At 45.3% G+C, this 19,793-nt stretch overlaps 1 protein-coding gene across 1 annotated transcript in view; it reads right to left on the bottom strand.

Annotated features, from left to right (window-relative positions):
- FKBP9 (FKBP prolyl isomerase 9) overlaps nt 1-19,557 on the bottom strand; it is a 55,150-nt gene extending 35,593 nt beyond the window's left edge. Inside the window, exons 1-4 of the mRNA XM_024127787.1 lie at nt 19,203-19,557; nt 5,766-5,911; nt 5,030-5,219; nt 4,622-4,767 (exon numbers count right to left, since the gene is read on the bottom strand). Coding sequence (XP_023983555.1) covers nt 4,622-4,767; nt 5,030-5,219; nt 5,766-5,911; nt 19,203-19,435 — 715 coding nt within the window. The 5' untranslated portion in view covers nt 19,436-19,557. The remainder of the gene's footprint in view (nt 1-4,621; nt 4,768-5,029; nt 5,220-5,765; nt 5,912-19,202) is intronic.
- Between the last annotated feature and the right edge of the window lie 236 nt (nt 19,558-19,793).

A 19,793-nucleotide genomic window follows, 5' to 3' on the forward strand; every position in this document is an offset into this window, starting at 1 on the left:
TGCCTAGAGAAGTTCCTTTAGCATTTGTTGTAAAGCTGGTTTTGTGGTGCTGAATACTCTTAACTTTTGCTTGTCTGTAAAGGTTTCAATTTCTCTGTCGAATCTGAATGAGATCCTTGCTGGGTAGAGTAATCTTGGTTGTAGGTTTTTCTCTTTCATCACTTTAAATATGTCCTGCCACTCCCTTCTGGCTTGCAGAGTTTCTGATGAAACTTCAGCTGTTAACCTTATGGGGATTCCCTTGTATGTTATTTGTTGCTTTTCCCTTGCTGCTTCTAATATTTTTTCTTTGTATTTAATGTTTGATAGTTTGATTAATATGTGTCTTGGCGTGTTTCTCCTTGGATTTATCCTGTATGAGACTCTGCACTTCCTGGAGTTGATGGGCTATTTGCTTTCCCATGTTAGGGAAGTGTTCAACTATAATCTCTTCAAATATTTTCTCAGTCCCTTTCTTTTTCTCTTCTTCTTCTAGGACCCCTATAATTCAAGTGTTTGTGTGCTTAATGTTGTCCCAGAGGTCTCTGAGACTGTCCTCAATTCTTTTCATTCTTTTTTCTCTATTCTGTTCTGCAGTAGTTATTTCCACTATTTTATCTTCCAGGTCACTTATCCATTTTCTGCCTCAGTTATTCTGTTATTGATTCCCTCTAGAGAATTTTTAATTTCATTTACTGTGTTGTTCATCATTGTTTGTTTGCTCTTTAGTTCTTCTAGGTCTTTGTTAAATGTTTCTTGTATTTTCTCCATTCTATTTCCAAGATTTTGGTTCATCTTTACTATCATTACTCTGAATTTGTCTTCAGGTAGACTGCCTATTTCCTCTTCATTTGTTTGGTCTAATGGGTTTTTACTTTGCTCCTTCATCTGCTGTGTATTTCTCTGTCTTCTCATTTTGCTTAACTTACTGTGTTTGGGGTCTCCTTTTCGCAGTCTGCAGGTTCGTAGTTCCTGTTGTTTTTGGTGTCTGTCCCCAGTTGGTGAGGTTGGTTCACTGGGTTGTGAGGCTTCCTGATGGAGGGGACTGGTGCCTGTGTTCTGGTGGATAAGGCTGGATCTTGTCTTTCTGGTGGGCAGGACCACATCCAGTGGTGTTTTTTGGGGTGTCTGTGAACTTATTATGATTTTAGGCAGCCTCTCTGCTAATGGGTGGGGTTGTGTTCCTGTCTTTCTAGTTGTTTGGAATGGGGTGTCCAGCACTGGAGGTTTCTGGTCGTTGAGTGGAGCTGGGTCTTAGCGTTGAGATGGAGATCTCTGGGAGAGCTGTTGTCGATTGATATTATGTGGGGCCTGGAGGTCTCTGATGATCTAGTGTCCTGAACTCGGCTCTCCCACCTCAGAGGCTCAGGCCTGACACCCGGCTGGAGCACCAAGACCCTGTCAGCCACATGGCTCTTTTTCTAGTTTCTGTCCTTTTTCCACACATATAGGTTTTTTCCTTCATATCATTCAGTCTTGCTAAAGTTTTGGGGTCATCTCGGAGATCAATCTGAGTCCCTGTTAGTGTTGGAGGGTCTCCTGCAGAGGCAGGGGGTGGCTGTGGCTTACTGTGGGGACAAGGACACTGGCAGCAGAAGTTCTGGGAAGTACTCCTTGGTGTGAGCTCTACCAGAGTCCCTCATAACCAACTTTTTTTTAATATAAATTTATTTATTTTATTTTATTTATTTTTGGCTCGTTGGGTCTTCGTTACTCTGTGCAGGCTTTCTCTAGTTGCAGCGAGTGGGGGCTACTCTTCATTGCAGTACGTGGGCTTCTCATTGCAGTGGCTTCTCTTGTTGCGCAGCACGGGCTCTAGGCACGTGGGTTTCAGTAGTTGTGGCATGCGGGCTCAGTAGTTGTGGCTCACAGGCTCTAGAGCACAGGCTCAGTAGTTATGGCTCACGGGTTTAGCTGCTCTGTAGTATGTGGGATCTTCCCGGACCAGGGCTCGAACCCGTGTCCCCTGCACTAGCGGGCAGATTCTTAACCACTGCGCCACCAGGAAAGTTCCCCAATTTTTTAAAGAGGCAAAAATTCAATCCTTTAAGTGCATCCAAAAACAAGATATAAGTAAAACTAAAGTTAGCTGAGATAAGAGGGGGGAAAAAACAGCACCCACAATCCAAAACATAAATAGTACTCAAATCATTTCTATTTCACTTCAGGATGGTATTGCTTCTCATGGATGTTCCTAACAGTGAGGATTTATTGAATATGTGCAACACGATAATCCACATGAAGAGATTATTGGGCACTAGCTCTTCCTGCAAAGATCAACATCAACCAATAAGTAAGTCTAAACCCAGGACTCTGGGATAAAGGGAAGTTAGTTACCTGACAAACCACTTACCTCAACACTCTTACTTGCCATTTGTTATGTCATGCAAAGGAGAAGGCCTAGACAAGTGAACCACAGGGCATGCCAAGCCTGTGCTCCTTCAACTGGCTCTTTGGCAGAGCCCACCCCTCTGTCTCCTTCCCCCCAGAGGAAGGGTGAAATCTGCTGAAAGCAGGCTGCTGAGTCAGCCTCTGGATAGCCAGGTGTGGTTAATCCCTGAAATGCAGGTGTGGGTGTGGGAGGATGTGTGATAGAATATTAATCTTTTTTACTTTTCTATATCTTTTAATTTAATAGAAAACAGAAAGCCTTACAGTAACCCCCAGGTTTAAATTTTTCTAGCATTATTATGTACTACCTGAATATTTGCTTTTTTTTATAACAACTTTAGTGAGATATAATCCCCATACTATACAATTCACCTGTTTAAATTTATACCTGGATAGCTGAGCACAGTGTCAAAGTATAAAGCATTTAAAAACAACTATTTTAAATAAACTATTTACTTTAAATATCTAAATTATTTATTATTTATTTTAAATAAACTATGTATTTAAAATATTTAGGGGCTTTCTAGTGGCGCAGTGGTTGAGAGTCCGCCTGCCGATGCAGGGGACACGGGTTCGTGCCCCGGTCCGGGAAGATCCCACGTGCCGCGGAGCGGCTGGGCCCGTGAGCCACGGCTGCTGAGCCTGCGCATCCGGAGCGTGTGCTCCGCAACGGGAGAGGCCACAACAGTGAGAGGCCCGCGTACCACAAAAAAAATATATATATATATTTTTTTTTAAATTATTTATTATTTATTTAAAATAAATAAATAACATTCCTCACATCAGGCTAGGTGTCTAGCTTTATATGGTACCTCATATGCATGTGGATGATGATAAAAGGATTTGGGAGACAAGGATAATGCACTTCCACTAGCCAAGGATGAGAGAGTTTGAGTAGTCATAAGAATAATAACATATCTTGGGGAGGGGAGAATTAAGATATATTTGCAGCAGTTATTTTCAAGCTTTATTTTTCTTTTAGCAGGTTTTTAAAGAAACTGTCTGCAGATTCCCAGTAATAAAAATGGAGGTCAACAGGAGAGAAGGCTCCCTTCTCCTCCTGCTCTGTAGACCTAGAGCTCTCAGAAAACACAGCTTGGAAAACATTATATTAGGGGGTTATTAGAAGTTGGGTATCACTGTCAGTAAACTTCTTAAATAGCATCACATGTTCTTTTCTTTTTCTCTTTCTTTTTTTTTTCTTTTCTTTTCTTTTTTTTTTTTGGCCACATGGCTTGTGGGATTTTAGTTCCCCGACCAGGGATGGAACCCACGCCCCTGCACTGGAAGTATGGAGTTTTAACCACTGGACCACCAGGGAAGTCCCGAGATGTCTTACTTAAGAACAACAATGAGGGGCTTCCCTGGTGGCGCAGTGGTTGAGAGTCTGCCTGCCTGATGCAGGGGACACAGGTTCGTGTCCCGGTCCGGGAAGATCCCACATGCCGCGGAGCGGCTTGGCCGGTGACCCATGGCCGCTGGGCCTGTGCGTCCGGAGCCTTTGCTCCGCCACGGGAGAGGCCACAACAGTGAGAGGCCCGCGTACCGCAAAAAAAAAAAAAAAAAAAAACCAAAAAAAACACAGCGAGGGTGGGATGCATTGGGAGATTGGGATTGACATATATACACTACTGATACTATGTATAAAATAGATAACTAATGAGAACCTACTGTATAGCACAGGGAACTCTACTCAATACTCTGTGGTGACCTAAATGGGAAGGAAATCCAAAAAAGAGGGGATATATGTATACGCATAGCTGATTCACTTTGCTGTACAGCAGAAACTAACACAACATTGTAAAGCAACTATAGTCAAATAAAAAAAATTTTTTAATAAAATAAAATAGTGCTAGGTGGAAAAAAAAAGAAAAAGAACAACAATGACCATTAATAGGTGGAGATTTCTGCAACTTACTCATCAGACAGCAAATGATCTAGACTAGCACCATCCAAATAGAACTTTCTGCAGTGATGGAAATGCTCTGTATCTGCTCTGTCCAGTATAGCAGCCCTTGGCAACAAGTGGCTCTTAAGTACATGAACTGTGGCAGTGTGACCAAGGTACAGAATTTAAAGTTTTATTTAACCTAATGTAAATGTAAATAGCTATATGTAGCTAGTGGCTACCGTATTGGACACTGCAAGTCTAAACCAAAAGCTCTGGTGGGTTTCACACGGTAAGTTAAATTAACCACTGCAAAAGAAATAAAGACAGATGAGAGTGGCTCGAAGAATAAGAAGGACTTACCATCTCCATCTTCTCCATAGGCCAGAAAAGGAGGTATGGTGATGATGCGCTTTTCTCCCACACACATCCCCAACAGCCCTTTGTCCATTCCAGGAATCAGCCAGCCAATTCCCACATATGTGTCATATGTTTTCATGCGATTGTGACTGAAAACCAATGAGAAAGGGGAAAAGTTCCATACCATGAGGGCATTTCCAATTCATCCTTCAAAAGGTTTTTGTTACCCAAAACTCGGCTACCAATGAACTCATACCCATCCCTGGAGAAAAAGCATGTATATATCTTTGTTCCCAATCACAGAGCAGTTGGGAATGAATCCCTTTTCTGATTTCTCCATGGGCATAAAAAAGCAGATGAGAAAGAACTAAGGGGCATTTCAATGATATTACCATGAATGGCGGGACGTACCTTGAATCAAACAGTGTCCCATCCAAGAACGTTCCATTGTAGTGGTACCTAACAAAATCAGACACCTGGATGGTCCGAGGGCAACTGGGGGGCTTGAAGTAAGTGTGAATCTGAACCTGATCTTCCGAATTCCAAATATCCATCAGAAGTACATCAAAATGAAGCACTGAATCTGGGGGAATCACACCAGCTAGAAAATAAAGAGTTCACACTGAGAAGCTGCTGCCTTTTGGGCCAGACAAATAAACACCTAGGATGCTGCCAAGGTGAATGGAAGCCAAAAGGGCTCGAGAGGTCACATACAATTCCAAAATGAGCCACGTTCCCTCCTTCTTTTTTCCAAATGAAAAAAAATTTTTTTTGGCCGCACTCTGTGGCTTGCAGGATCTCAGTCCCCTGACCAGGGATTGAACCCAGGCCGTGGAATTGAAAGCCCAGAATCCTAACCACTAGGCCACCAGGGAACTCCCTCCAAATGAAATTTAAAGAAAAGAGAAAAAACACAAAAATTTCCTCTCAGCAAGGATAACGTTCAGTACACCTGTGTTAATAACACTTCTTTCATATCTAGAATAAATAAACTTTTAAGATGAAATTTTAGCTGTGTGTGTGTGCTCACAGCTTCTCATTTTCCCCTACCCAAAGCTTCCAAAGACTCTAGTCTGCCTGATTGAAGAGCCTGCAAATGTTCGGTGGTTTCGGCAGATGTGTTTACAAGCACAGAACAAACACTTACAAACTCCTTCACTTCCGTAGGCCAGCTTTGGGGGGATCTTCACAAAACGCCTCTCATTTACACACATCCCGACCAGAGCTTGGTCCATTCCTGCAATCAGTTGTCCTTTTCCCACAAACACGTTGAAAGTGGAGTCTCTGTCATAGCTGAAGACCCAAAAGGTAGGGAGAAAGAAGGAAAAGTATAAATAATCCTTCCCATAGTGAAACTAACCTGTAAAAATGTACCCATGGACAGAGTGAGGTCACTGCACAGTAAAAAGCCCACAGAGGAGTTACTGATGCAGGAAATATCTTCATTGAACAGTACTTGCAGGGTTGGAATTTTTTAATTACCTTGAATATTGCCAGCAAATCTAGTCAGATAAGCATCAGCATAACTTTCTCTAGAAAAAAATATATGTTGTTTGTTGTGAAATATCTACCAATTCTTCCATTAAAAAAAAATCGTTTACTCCATTTCTATGTGATTGGTACCTAACAGCAAGATCACAGTTACTCACGTGCAAATTAACACTAATTTTCTCTTTTTTTTCCTTTAAGTCAATAAGTTAAACAAAGAGGCAGCATGGTGTAGCAGGAAGTGCACTTAAACTCTCTTAATCTCAGTTTCCTCCACTGCAAAATGTGAGTGATGATAATAGCCATCACAAGATCCATACCATATAACAATGTGAAAAGTACTCTGAAAACCTAAGGGTTATGCCAATATTACTATACATAATTATTGCAGGTGATAGAAAGTCTGATGTAGTCTTGAAATCACTAATACATGTGTTTTAAAGGCTGACTGGTGATGACCTTAAGTAGGAAAATAAATAATGGAATCATGGCTATGATCCAAGCTCTCATCCTCTTCCATGTCAAACTTAGCAACAGGGCTTCCCTGGTGGCGCAGTGGTTGAGAGTCCGCCTGCCGATGCAGGGGACACGGGTTCGTGCCCCGGTCCGGGAAGATCCCACATGCCGCGGAGCAGCTAGGCCCGTGAGCCATGGCCGCTGAGCCTGTGCGTCCGGAGCCTGTGCTCCTCAACGGGAGAGGCCACAACAGTGAGAGGCCCGCGTACCACAGAAAACAAAAACAAACAAACAAAAACTTAGCAACAACAAGGGGGTGCCAATTAGGATACTATGCTAGGGGCTTTGGGGGATATAAAAAAGTCCAAGGCATGGACTTTGCCTACAAGTACCTTACATACTGGCAGAGATACCTACAGTTTTAGACACTGTGTTTAAGGAAATGACTACAGAGCTTGGTTTATAATAACTAAACAGTGGAAATAACTTAGAAGTTCAAGACTATGGCACTGATTGCATATAAGGCAAGGACATATAATAAAATGCTCTATGGCCATTTAAAAATAACAGATTTCTGCTATAGGGATGTAATGTATAGCATTACTATACATGACTATAGTTAACAATACTGTATAGTGAATATAGTTAATGGTGACTATAGTTAATAATATTGTGTTGCAGGGCTTCCCTGGTGGCACAGTGGTTAAGAATCCTCCTGCCAATGCAGGGGACACAGGTTTGAGCCCTGGTCCGGGAAGATCCCACATGCTGCGGAGCAACTAAGCCTGTGCGCCACAACTACTGGGCCTGCGCTCTACAGCCTGCAAGCCACAACTACTGAGCCCGAGTGCCACAACTACTGAAGCCAGTGTGCCTAGAGCCCATGCTCTGCAACAAGAGAAGCCACCACAATGAGAAGCCTGCACACCGCAACGAAGAGTAGCCCCCACTCGCCACAACTAGAGAAAGCCTGCGCACAGCAACGAAGACCCAACACAGCCAAAGATAAAAATACATTAATTAATTAATTTTTTAAAATAATAATAATAATATTGTGTTGCATATTCAAAGTTGCCAAGAAAGTAAATCTTAAAAGTTATCATTGGGACTTCCCTGGTGGCACAGTGGTTAAGAATCCACCTGCCTAAATTGATACAGCCACTATGGAGAAACTAAAAATAGAACTACCATATGACCCAGCAATCCCTCTACTGGGCATATACCCTGAGAAAACCATAATTCAAAAAGAGTCGTGTACCACAATGTTCATTGCAGCTCTGTTTACAGTACAAAATGTAAAATGGATAGCTAGTGGGAAGCAGCCACATAGCACAGGGAGATCAACTTGGTGCTCTGTGACCACCTAGAGGGGTGGGATAGGGAGGGTAGGAGGGAGGGAGATGCAAGAGGGAAGAGATATGGGGATATATGTATATGTATAGCTGATTCACTTTGTTATAAAGCAGAAACTAACACATCATTGTAAAGCAATTATACTCCAATAAAGATGTTAAAGAAAAAAGAATCCACCTGCCAATGCAGGGGATACGGGTTCGAGACCTGGCTGGGGAAGATCCCACATGCCGCAGAGCAACTAAGCCCGTGCGCCACAACTACTGAGCCTGCGCTTTAGAGCCCGTGAGCCACAACTACTGAAGCCCACATGCCTAGAGCCTATCCTCCACAGCAAGAGAAGCCACCACAATGAGAAGCCCGCGAACCGCAAGGAAGAGTAGCCCCCACTCGCCACAACTAGAGAAAGCCCACATGCAGCAGGGAAGACCCAACACAGCCAAAAAAAAAAAAGTTACCATCACAAGAAAAAAATTTTTTGTAACCATGCATGGTGATAGATGTTAACTACACTTATTGTGGTGATCATTTTGCAATATATACAAATATCAAATCATTATGTTGTACACCTAAAACTAATGTAATACTATATGTCAATTATACCTCAATAAAAAAAAATTTTAACATTTCTAATTCATTGGCATAGAAGGACATACACATGAAGAGAAAAGTGTAGGTTACAGAGCCACATATTAAAATAATCCCATTTTGAATTTACATATATTGATGCATGTGAAAAATCCACAAGGTGACATGTGAAAATATTACCAATAGTAATCTATGGGTAGGAGATTTCAGGTGACGATTTGTCTTCTCTTTAATTCTCTCTTAATTTCAAAATGATCATGGAATACATGTTTACAGGTTTCACTTCATGGATTCGACCAACTGGAAATTGAAAATATTTTTTCAAATTTCAGATAGTTCCGAAAAGCAAAAACCTGAATTTGCTGAACACCGGCAACTATTTACATAGCATTTACATTGTATTAGGTATCAGAAGTAATCTAGTGATGATTTAAAGTATGCAGGAGGATGTGCCTTGGTTATATGCAAATACTACACCATTTTATATAAGGGACTTGAGTATCTGAAAATTTTGGTATCCAAAGGGGTCCTGGAACCAATTCCCCATTGGATACCGAGAGACAACTGTACTTGTGTAATAAAATGTTAAGGGCTGTTGTAATTTACCTGCCCTTGGTAGGTAACTTGGTGTAAGTTACCTACCAAGTAACTTGGTAAATTACTTCTACATTTTCCTCATTTTCCTTAATGAACAGCTTGGGAGAGCAGCACAGTCCACCTCACCACCTGTCAGGTCATCTTCCTCAGACCTGCCCTCTCCTTCCCTTTCTCCTCCTAGTTTTACAGTCCATTTCACAGCCTTCCTTTCTCCAAAGTCAGTGAACAGAAAGCAAATGTCCAAGTTCTGGCTGACAAGCCAGAGAACAAAAGCACATAATCAGCTTTGTGCCGATGTCTGGCTCTACAACTCCACCCTCTGTCTCTGGGGGACCGAAACCCACCCTGGGGAATGCCAGCTCTTCAGTTTCACTTGGCTGGGGCTTTGCCACACCCTGAACCATCATCAGACTGGAGGATTTATGGACCAGGCTTCAGGCTTCGAAGACTTCCCAGGCACGGAACTTTATATTTTTCATCCACAGAACCCAAATTTAACGAGAGTTTTTTAATAATAACTACTATTTAGAGAGCATTTATTATGTGTCAGGCACAGGGGTAACCTAAGCTTTTCTATATGCTACCTCATTTAATCCTCATACAACACCTGAAGGTAAGTGCTGATACACAGCCTCCTGGAAGGTGAAAAAATTTCCCAAGCTCACAAAGTTAGCCAAATGGGAAAAAAAAGCTAGAACCCAGGACTATCTGACTCTTAATCCTCCATGCACAGGGCCTCCCTAGATGATGTATAAAAACCGGTATGGCCTCTCAGCATTAATTTATTCATTTGATGACTGCCTAAGCAACATGCTAGAAAGAAAAAACACCTTTCTGAAAGAAAATGTATAATTTACATACATGAGAAACTAACAAGCAAGGCCAGTTTTGCCTACAGCTGAAAACTCTTTGACCATCTGGAAAAATAAAGTTGTTCTCAGCAAGTCTGTGCTGATCAGTAGCTACTGGAACAAATTCATACGTAGGGTCCAGCCAGGAGCTGGTCATGAAAATTATTTCTGCAAGTGCTGGAATTAGCCCTTATCAGCCTGTCCCAGTATTGGGCTGATTTGCAGATGTCCCAATCAAGGTCCTGCAGGAAAGAGATGACAGGCACAAACTAGGCAGCTCCAGGACACTTTAATAAAGGGGCTGTGTGCAGGGTGCAGAGAAACAATTAAGGGACAATGCAGTACCTCTGGGGACAAGAAGGGAGTGCTGTTGTCACACCAGACCTGAAGGATCCAGGAATAGAGAGGGAGCTCAGAGCACCTGACAGAAGCTAAGCTAGGACCTATGGTCTAGGGACACAGCCCATGTGATGACTCTATAGGCAGGGAGCCAGAGGAATAAATTTCTCCACCACACTCTCCTCCCTCCCTCTGATCTCCTGCTGATGCCCCATGGCTGAACCCAACCACAAGCCAGAGTACAAAGAGGTCAATGATATAACCCACACTATGCACAGGTAGTCCATATAGGTCAACCTCCCAGAGCAAAAAGCAAGTGGAACAGGGGTAGAGCGGACCTAGAAAGGGAAATGGAAATTATCCAGCACATCCAACACCCCCTTTCCTCTCCACCAGCTTATTTTTTCTCCACTGCTCATTCACTGCTGTAGACCCTTTGATTGCTGCCCCTGACACGTCTACCTTCCTCTGCCTCAAGGGGGGTATGGGGGGTGGCTGCAGCATCCTCCAGTGATGCTCTTCCAGCTGATCAGCTCAAGGACCACTACGACAGGAGACATCACGTAACACCCATCATATTCAACTCACTCAAATTCAACTCACTCATCTGCTACAAACAAGTATACACTGTCTTGCGCTTATTCCTCAGGATAGGTAACTACCCCTGTGGCTGCATTCTTAAAGCATAAATACTGTGGCTCTACTTCTAAATGCAGGTTTCAACCTGCAGTGAAGATGAACTTTAAAAAGAACATACGGCAAACTGAACGCACTCAATTCTCTAGAGCCCCCAAAGCCCATTCCTAGACAAGCTCCTAAGCTGTTTTTTAAAAAAGGACTGAGAAAACCAGAGCGGAGACCCTTGCTGTCAAGAGATGGCAACATTTTGGAAGATGGAAAGGGAACGGAGGGGCAGAAACTAACCTAGAAGGGAAGAAACAGAATCTAGGTGTATGCAAAAAGGGACCTGGTCAAGGGTGGACGCCGTGTGCCTCCTAGAGCCTGCAGAGGCCGCAGGGCAGAAGAAAACCTGGAGCATCAAAGTCCGAATTCAGAACAGCTACACCTCATCCCAGAGCCCCTTCCCCACTCTTAGCAGCTTGGTAACTATAATTTTAAGCTTTATGGAATTATTTAACTGCTTTTAAAACTCTGTGCATCTGTATTGCTTTAAAAATTAAAATTTAAAACATTTTGCCAAAAATTGGCATGCATGTATACTACTTGTTGCTGAGATTATTCTGATCTCAGAAGCAGAAATGAAGTTAAAATGGCCATTACAAAGGCGAGAGAGAATGGCCCTATGGTTAGCAGAGCTGAAGCCCTGATCAACTATGAAAGGAAAAGACAGCTTGCTCTAAATGCCAATTTTAGATTCAGTTTAGACAAATAATAACTGAATACATTACCCCCCCTTGCACCTTTATTGAAGTATAATGGACAAATAAAAAGTGCGTATATTTAAGGTGTATAACTTGATGTTTTGATACATCGTGAAATAATTGTCACAATCAAGCTAATTAACATATCCATCACCTCACATAGTTACCATTTTCTTTTTCTTTTTGTAGTAAGGACACTTAAGAATTACATTCTTAGCAAATGTCAAGTATACAATACAGTATTATTAACTATATTCACATCGCTATACATCAGACTGAATAAATTTCTTTTGAACATTAAAGAGACTGCCATATTTTGAGAATTCATAACAGGAGGGAAGCAAGTTAATAAAGAGACAGTCGATTGGGCACGGGAACCGCCTTCTGGTGTCTCAAAGTTGGTCAGATGGCTGGCTTACATGAGACGTGCTTGACATGAGGACTGTGGTCCTTGCCAAAGCCCTTGGTGAGTGAGACTAGAAGAACATTCATGAAATGCACAAAAGCAGAAACTCACCTCCTAGTTGGATGCCTAGCCCTGGGATGTCACAGGTGAGACTCAGCACACTCCCCAGGCTGAATTCCACTGCTGAGCTTGGGCCCAACTCAAGGGAGGGAGGCCAAGTCTGATGTTTCTGCCTCCCACCTCCCTCCTCACACCTCTTGCTCCCAAAGGTGACTCTGGGCTTCCCAGACCCTTTGCCCAAGAGTATCCTCCTCAAGCAACCACTTCTACCAGCAGCTAATGAGCCCTGGCAGGGGGGAAAGGCAAGCCATTAATGATCTGGCAGACTACCTGTCTGCTACTCAGATGGCAAAATGAGAGGAAGAGAGAGAAGGTGAGGGAGAAAAGAGGAGTGAGTAGGAGTGCAGAGGAAGGAAAGGAGAGAACACATCTATTCACACCTCCACGGAGGGTCAGACCCTGACATGCAAGCGGCTGGCTTGGATGGTCTTTGGTTCATTAAAGTATCATTAAAAGAAAAGTTTTGCAAAGGAAAGTAAAATCGTTACATTGCTATTGTGGATTTTTGCTTTTAAGCAACTGCACAAGTTAAAATGTCAGCTCTCTATAAATAATTCTTATTTTACACAAGTTCTCAGCCCAGCAAAATATAGCCAACTTAAATAATCAATATGAATGTATAGTTACTTGCAATGACCCACAACTGAAAATTAAAAGCAATGCCATTAAGGCAATGGTTAGGGATCCGTCTGCCGGGCTTCCCTGGTGGCGCAGTGGTTGAGAGTCCGCCTGTCGATGCAGGCGACACGGGTCCGTGCCCCGGTCCGGGAGGGTCCGACATGCCGTGCCGCAGAGCGGCTGGGCCCGTGAGCCATGGCCACTGAGCCTGTGCGTCCGGTGCCTGTGCTCTGCAACGGGAGAGGCCACAACAGTGAGAGGCCCGTGTACTGCAAAAAAAAAAAAAAAAAAAAAAAAAAAAGAATCCGTCTGCCAATGCAGGAGACATGGGTTCGATCCCTGGTCTGGGAAGATCCCCCATGCCACAGAGCAACTAAGCCTGTGCGCCACAACTACTGAAGCCCGCTCTCTAGAGCCCGCGAGCCACAACTACCGAGCCCGCGTGCCACGAGTACTGAAGCTCATGCGCCTAGAGCCCATGCTCCACAACAAGAGAAGCCACCGCAAATGAGAAGCCCGCACACCGCAACCAAGAGTAGCCCCCGCTCACCGCAACTTGAGAAAGCCTGCGCGCAGCAACGAAAATCTAACGCAGCCAAAAATAAATAAATAAAAATCAATCAGTAAATAAATATTAAAAAAAAAAAAAGCAGTGCCATTAAGTCTTCAAAGGGGGCATTAGGTTGGCCTGCCAATAAAAGAAGAACTTTTCCTAAAGTTAGCAGAACTGCACTGGGAAGCTTCTCTTTCTTTACATGGCTTTTCTGTAGAAAGTCTTACCATGCAGATCAACAATTTAAATGCTTCCCGCCTAAGTGAGCAAGTCCTGACCTGAGTCCCTCTGCCGCCACTTAACTCTTCAGGTCCACCCTGACACTGTCCGAGGTACTGCCCAGCCCACCGGCTCTCTGAGATCCAGTCCTGCAGAAGGGATGAGCCGTAATGCCCTTTCACTTAACACATGACTTAACGTGGGGCGGGGGGTGCGGGAACCTGACGTAAATGGGACCAATCAAATGGGAGAGATCCTGGGAATGTGGAATTGAGACAGATTCCAGTGAGTCGGCATTACTGGAAACCAAGAGGTCATGTATGTGGCATGGAAAGCCTGCTGGATCTCTCTTTCAGGGAAGGGGAAAATGCGGCCTCTCTGCAATCCCTCAGAGAGATCCAGAAAGTCACCTCCATTCACGATTCTGGATCCTCAGGAGGAATTGGAGATCCTTCCAATAAATTCCCTTCCTTTCTTCTTAAGCCAGCTGGAATGAGTTTCTGGGCCCTCCCCCTACCCTGGCTTGAGGGTAGGGATTTTTTTGAATAGACTTTGGTTTTTTTAGAGCAGTTTTGAGCTCACAAAAAAATGGAACAGAAGATACAGAGATTTCCCATACACCTCCTGACGCCACCCCCCACCGACACACACACACAGCCTCCTCCATTATCAGCAGAGTGCATCACCAGAGAGGTACATTTGTTAGAATCAATGAATCTACACTGACATGTCATTATCACCAAAAGTCCATAGTTTATATCAGGGTTCACTCTTTTTTTTTTTTTAAGTTTATTTATTTATTTTGGCCGTACAGCACATGGGACCTTAGTTCCCCAACCGGGAATCAAACCTGCGCCCCCTGCACTGGAAGCGTGGAGTCTTTTTTTTTTTTTTTTTTTTTTTTTGCGGTACGCGGGCCTCTCACTGCTGTGGCCTCTCCCTTTGCGGAGCACAGGCTCCGGACGCGCAGGCTCAGCGGCCGTGGCTCACGGGCCCAGCCGCTCCGCGGCACGCGGGATCTTCCCGGACCGGGGCACGAACCCGTGTCCCCTGCATCGGCAGGCGGACTCTCAACCACTGCGCCACCAGGGAAGCCCGGAAGCATGGAGTCTTAATCACTGGACCGCAGGGAAGTCCCCCATCAGGGTTCACTCTTGGTGATGTACATTCTATGGGTTTGGACAAAGGTAAAATAACATGTATCCACCATCAGAGTATCGTACAAAATAGTTTTACCTGAGGGCAGGGATTTTTGTCTGTTTTATCTCTGCTACATCCCAACAACTAGAATAGTAGGTATTTAATAAATATTTGTTGAATGAATGAATGAATATGTAAAATGAAGTTGACCTCTGTTACGAGTCTGTGATTCTTTTAGAGCAATGGTTCTCAAAATGTGGTCGTAGACCACAGCATCAGCATCACCTGGGAACTTGTTAGATATACAAATTCTCAGGACCCATCCCAGACCTACCTAATCAGGAACTGTGTATAATAAGCGTCAGGTGATTCTGATGCATGTACACTTTGAACACCACTGGGTCTGAGCATTTACAGCTCTATATACTCAACAGGGCATATAGTGGTCACGCAGTGATATTTATTGAATGTATAGACCTTAAAGGCCTGAAGACAGGCCTGAGACTGTGAATGAACTGACCAAGACGCTGGTTTTGTCTGCTAAAGATTACAGGAACATGTTAAACGTCAGTCCCTTACTACTAGAAATGCTACGGAACTCCTCAAAAGCTGAATTAAGAGTGGTGGACAAGGAGTTTCCAAGGACTAGAGAGTGAGAGCAGGAGCCCCCCACAGAAACCTGCAGGCGGGAAGCTGCTGTCTTCTCTTAGATCTGTAGCAGCAGCCACAGAGCATATTAACAAGCCCACGGAGGCTCCGAAATAAAATGAAACCACGTCCAAGCCGGTGACCAAGGGCTGAAGGGCTGGGCCTCCTGGCAACTGCAAACGCCCGTAAACTGAAAAGATACCAACTGCCCCCAAGCGCCAGGCACAGATGCAGGAAGAATGCTCCGTGGAAAGAAAGGCCCTTTGTGGTTTATGACCCTGGTCAGAGCGACAGCTATCATTTTCTTCTGGGCAAAACCTCCAGATCAACAGCCAAAGCCCAAAGCATGCGGATTTCTCCTTCCCTAAGCTCTTTGTGCAGGAATAGCAAAGTAACACCCTAATACTTCATAAATTCCCAAAGGAATAGAGGCCCTAGAAGGAAACTCACATTAATGAATCACCTACTGTGTACCCTGCTCCCACCATTCCATTGTCCACACTGCAGCCAAAGGGACCTTTGTAAAATGCAAATCTGATCCCTCACGCCCCTGATTAACTCTTCAATGGCTTCCCATTGTCCCTCGAAAAGACCAAACTCCATAGCCAGGCAGAGGAGAGCTCTCAAAAGCTGGCCCTGTCTTTTTCTCTGGCCTCCCTTCACCTCCTACCCGCTCTGCCACTCCTCTACTCCCACTCCAAGCTCAGGCTATTTTGAACAGCTTTCACATGCCCTCACTTCCAGGTCTCTGCATATGCTCTTCTCTCTACCAGTCACACCCTTTCTTCCGACCCCTACTGCCCAGCGCTCACCCCTCAGCTCCTCCTGGTAAATTTTAATCTTCCTCAGGCTTCAGAGCTCCATCTTGACCACCCCTCCCCCCCCAACCCCCCCCACACACACACACACCATATAGTTTAGCCTTCTGGGTGCTTCCAAAGCTCCTTGCCGTTCTTCCATCATATACGTGGTGGACTACAGATCATAAACTTTAGACTCTGGCACTAAACTGCCTAGATTCAAAGCCCCACTCCACCACTTAGTAGTTAAGTAGTTAAACTACTTAGTAGTTTACTCCACCTTGGGTAAATTACTTGAACTCCCTGAGCCTCAGTTTCTTCGTTCATAATGAGATACCTCCCTCACTGTACTGTGAGGTTAAAAGAATTCATTTCAGTTCCTGTATGTAAAGGCATATGGTAAGAACTATGTGTGAACTCTATGTGAGAGACAGAAGTGTGTGCGATTATTCTTTCTGTACTTATCGCACCATATAATTGTCTGGACTATAAGCGAAAGGGCAGGGAGGGGATACCATCTTCAGAGTCAGATACTGCATACACATTTGCTGAATGGATGGTAGCTCCTCTGTTTTCTTTCCACTGTCCCACACTGCCTCACAGTGGCTGCCATCCTACAGGGTAGAAAGTATTAGACAATTTGTTCCAATGGGAATTATTAACATCAGCACAAGCAGGAAATTCTTACCTATTTTCTAATTAATGAAGCAAATTTAAAAAGATACACAAATGGCCAATAAACTCATGAAAAGATGTTCAGCATCTTTAGCCATCAGGGAAACATGAATCAAAACCGCAATGACGTGACTTCCCTGGTGGTGCAGTGGTTGGGAATCTGCCTGCCAGTGCAGGGGACGTGAGTTCAATTCCTGGTCCGGGAAGATCTCACATGCCACGGAGCAACTAAGCCCATGCGCCACAACTACTGAGCCTGCACTCTAGAGCCCGCGAGCCACAACTACTGAGCCCACATGCCACAAATACTGAAGCCCGCACGCCTAGAGCCCGTGCTCCACAACAAGAGAAGCCACCGCAATGAGAAGCCTGCGCACCACAACGAAGAGTAGCCCCCACTCGCCGCAACTAGAGCAAGCCTGTGCACAGCAACGAAGACCCAACACAGCCAAAAATAAATAAATAAATAATTTTTTAAATGAAGTGAAAACACACATCCACAGAAAACCCTGTACATGAATGTTCATAACATCATTATTCATAATAACCAAAAAGTGTAAACAACTCAAATATCCACCAACTAATGAATAAACAAAGTATGGTATGGAATATTACACAGCCATAAAAAGGAATGAAGTACTGATGCATGCTACAACATGATGAACCTTGAAAACATTATGCTACATGAAAGAAGCCAGACATAAAGGCTGCAAACTGCATGATTCCATAAAGAGACAGAAAGTAGATTAGTGGTTACCTAGAGCTGGCGGGGAAGGGAGTGACTGCTAATGGATCCAACATTTCTTTTTTGGAACAATGAAAATGTTCTGGAATTAGAGACTTGTGATGATTGCACAACTCTGTGAATATACTAAAAAATAATGAATTGTATGCTTTAAATGGGTGAATTGTATGGAATGTGAATTATATCTCAATAAAGCTTTTTTTTTGTTTTAAAAAGAAGCAACTGAAACAATAGTGAGAATGACTATTTCTCAGCACTTGCTATGTGCCATGTGGCATACTAACCAGGTTTTTTATATTGACTCATTGTCTGGAATTTCAAGAAAGGCAAGAGAGGACTTCCCTGGTGGTGCAGTGGTTGAGAGTCCGCCTGCCAATGCAGGGGACACGGGTTCGTGCCCCCGTCCGGGAAGATCCCACATGCTGCAGAGCGGCTAGGCCCGTGAGCCATGGCCGCTGAGCCTGTGCGTCCGGAGCCTGTGCTCCGCAACGGGAGAGGCCACAACAGTGAGAGGCCCGCGTACCACACACACACACACACACACACACACACAAAAAAGATAACTTCAGGAATGAGCCTAGCCCAGCCTCGAACACAAAACAGATGCTCAACAAACACTTCTCTTTACTTAGTCTGGTGATTCACTTAAGAGATTATAGGGAACAGACCTAGGATTATAACAAAGTCTTGGGAAGGAGAGCAGCCTGGAGCTGGAGGCGAAGAGGCCTTGTCAACCCTAAAGCTAAACTGGAGAGAAGCTGGGAGAGGTGTTGTGATCTTGGGGCAGAGTTTAGGGCTGAAATTGTGGACACGGTGCATGGCCCCGTGTCAAAACTGAGTGACTTGCTCTGGACTACCTCCTGCCCAGGGAGTTTTTGGTAAGGCAGTAAAGTAAGGGCAGTAGTTAACAGGCACAATCCTGGACTTGGATTGTCTGGGTTTCAAAATGATTCTGCTTAAACAAGCTTCTTAGCCTCAATGGCCTCAAGTTACCTCACTGGCAAAATGAGGGTAATGATACTACCTACCTCAGAGAATTGTTAAGAATTAAATGAGTTCGTTATATGGAAGGCACTTAGAACTACCCTGGCACACTGTAATTGCTCCATATATGTTAGCGGCTGCTATCATCACCTTCGTCATCATCATCATTATCACCTTCGAGAGGCATGTCTGACTAGACACTCAAGGGCCTTGCCGGAAGGAACAGTAAAGGGAGACCGGCAGGCGGACACCAACATTTGCTCTTGGTGTCTGCTTGCGGGCTGACGGCTTTACTCCCATTTCGCCTGTGTTCATGCTCAGGGTGGAGAGGGAGGGCGTGATCTGTCCCGACCCAGCTGCTGCGCAAGGTCCTATCAAGATTCCCGCTGACCAGGGAAGCAAAAGGGCCGGGAAACTCGCGGCACCCCACCCCCACCTCCAGCCCCCAGCACTCCAAGCTGAAGGGATGAAGGGTCTGGGAAGCTCTAGGGTGGGAAGAGGGAGAGGGAGGAGCGCGGGGCGGAGCTGGGGGAGGTCCGTCGGGAGGGAAAGGCCTGTCCGGAGACAGGGAAGCTGGGAGAGCGGGCGCCACGGAGGTCGGGCCGGCATGCCGGGCGAGTACCTGGAGTCGAACTTCTGGCCGTCTGGGAACATTCCCACGTAGTGGTAGCGCACGAAGTCACCGCTGCGCACGGTGCGGGGACACTCGTCGGGCACGAAGCGCCGCTCGATCTGCAGCTCCGAGTCGGAGCCCATCCCCAGGCCCGCCACGGGCGCCGCCTGCCCGGTCACCCAGAGCAGCAGCAGGAGCAGCGGCGGCGGCGGGGGCCGCCAACCCCGGGCCCTGACCGCCATCGCGGGCGGCGAGGAAAGGAGGGGGCGCGGCGCGGAGCTGGCGAGGCGCGCGGAGCTCGGGCGGCGCGGGTCGGGCCTGTGCGCGCAGCGGCGTTTGCAAACGTGGAAAAGACTCCTGGCCCTCCCCGGGCAGCAGCAACCACCCTCTCTCTCCCGCCCCCCGCCCCCAGGCCACATCCGAGGGAGGGGAGGAGCCGCGGCCGCGCGCCAGGATCCGCCTGCTGCGCCCTGAGACGCCTGGGCCCGCAGGGTCTGGTGGGCTGGCCCGCCCGGGGAAGAGGCGGGCCTTCTTCGGCTGGCGAGTTCAAAGGCGACCCGTCCCCGAGGGAGAAACCGTGAACTCCTTGGGACTGGGCTT

Source organism: Physeter macrocephalus, chromosome 5 (genome assembly GCF_002837175.3).
Source record: "Physeter macrocephalus isolate SW-GA chromosome 5, ASM283717v5, whole genome shotgun sequence".
NCBI classification, from domain to species: Eukaryota; Metazoa; Chordata; class Mammalia; order Artiodactyla; family Physeteridae; genus Physeter; species Physeter macrocephalus.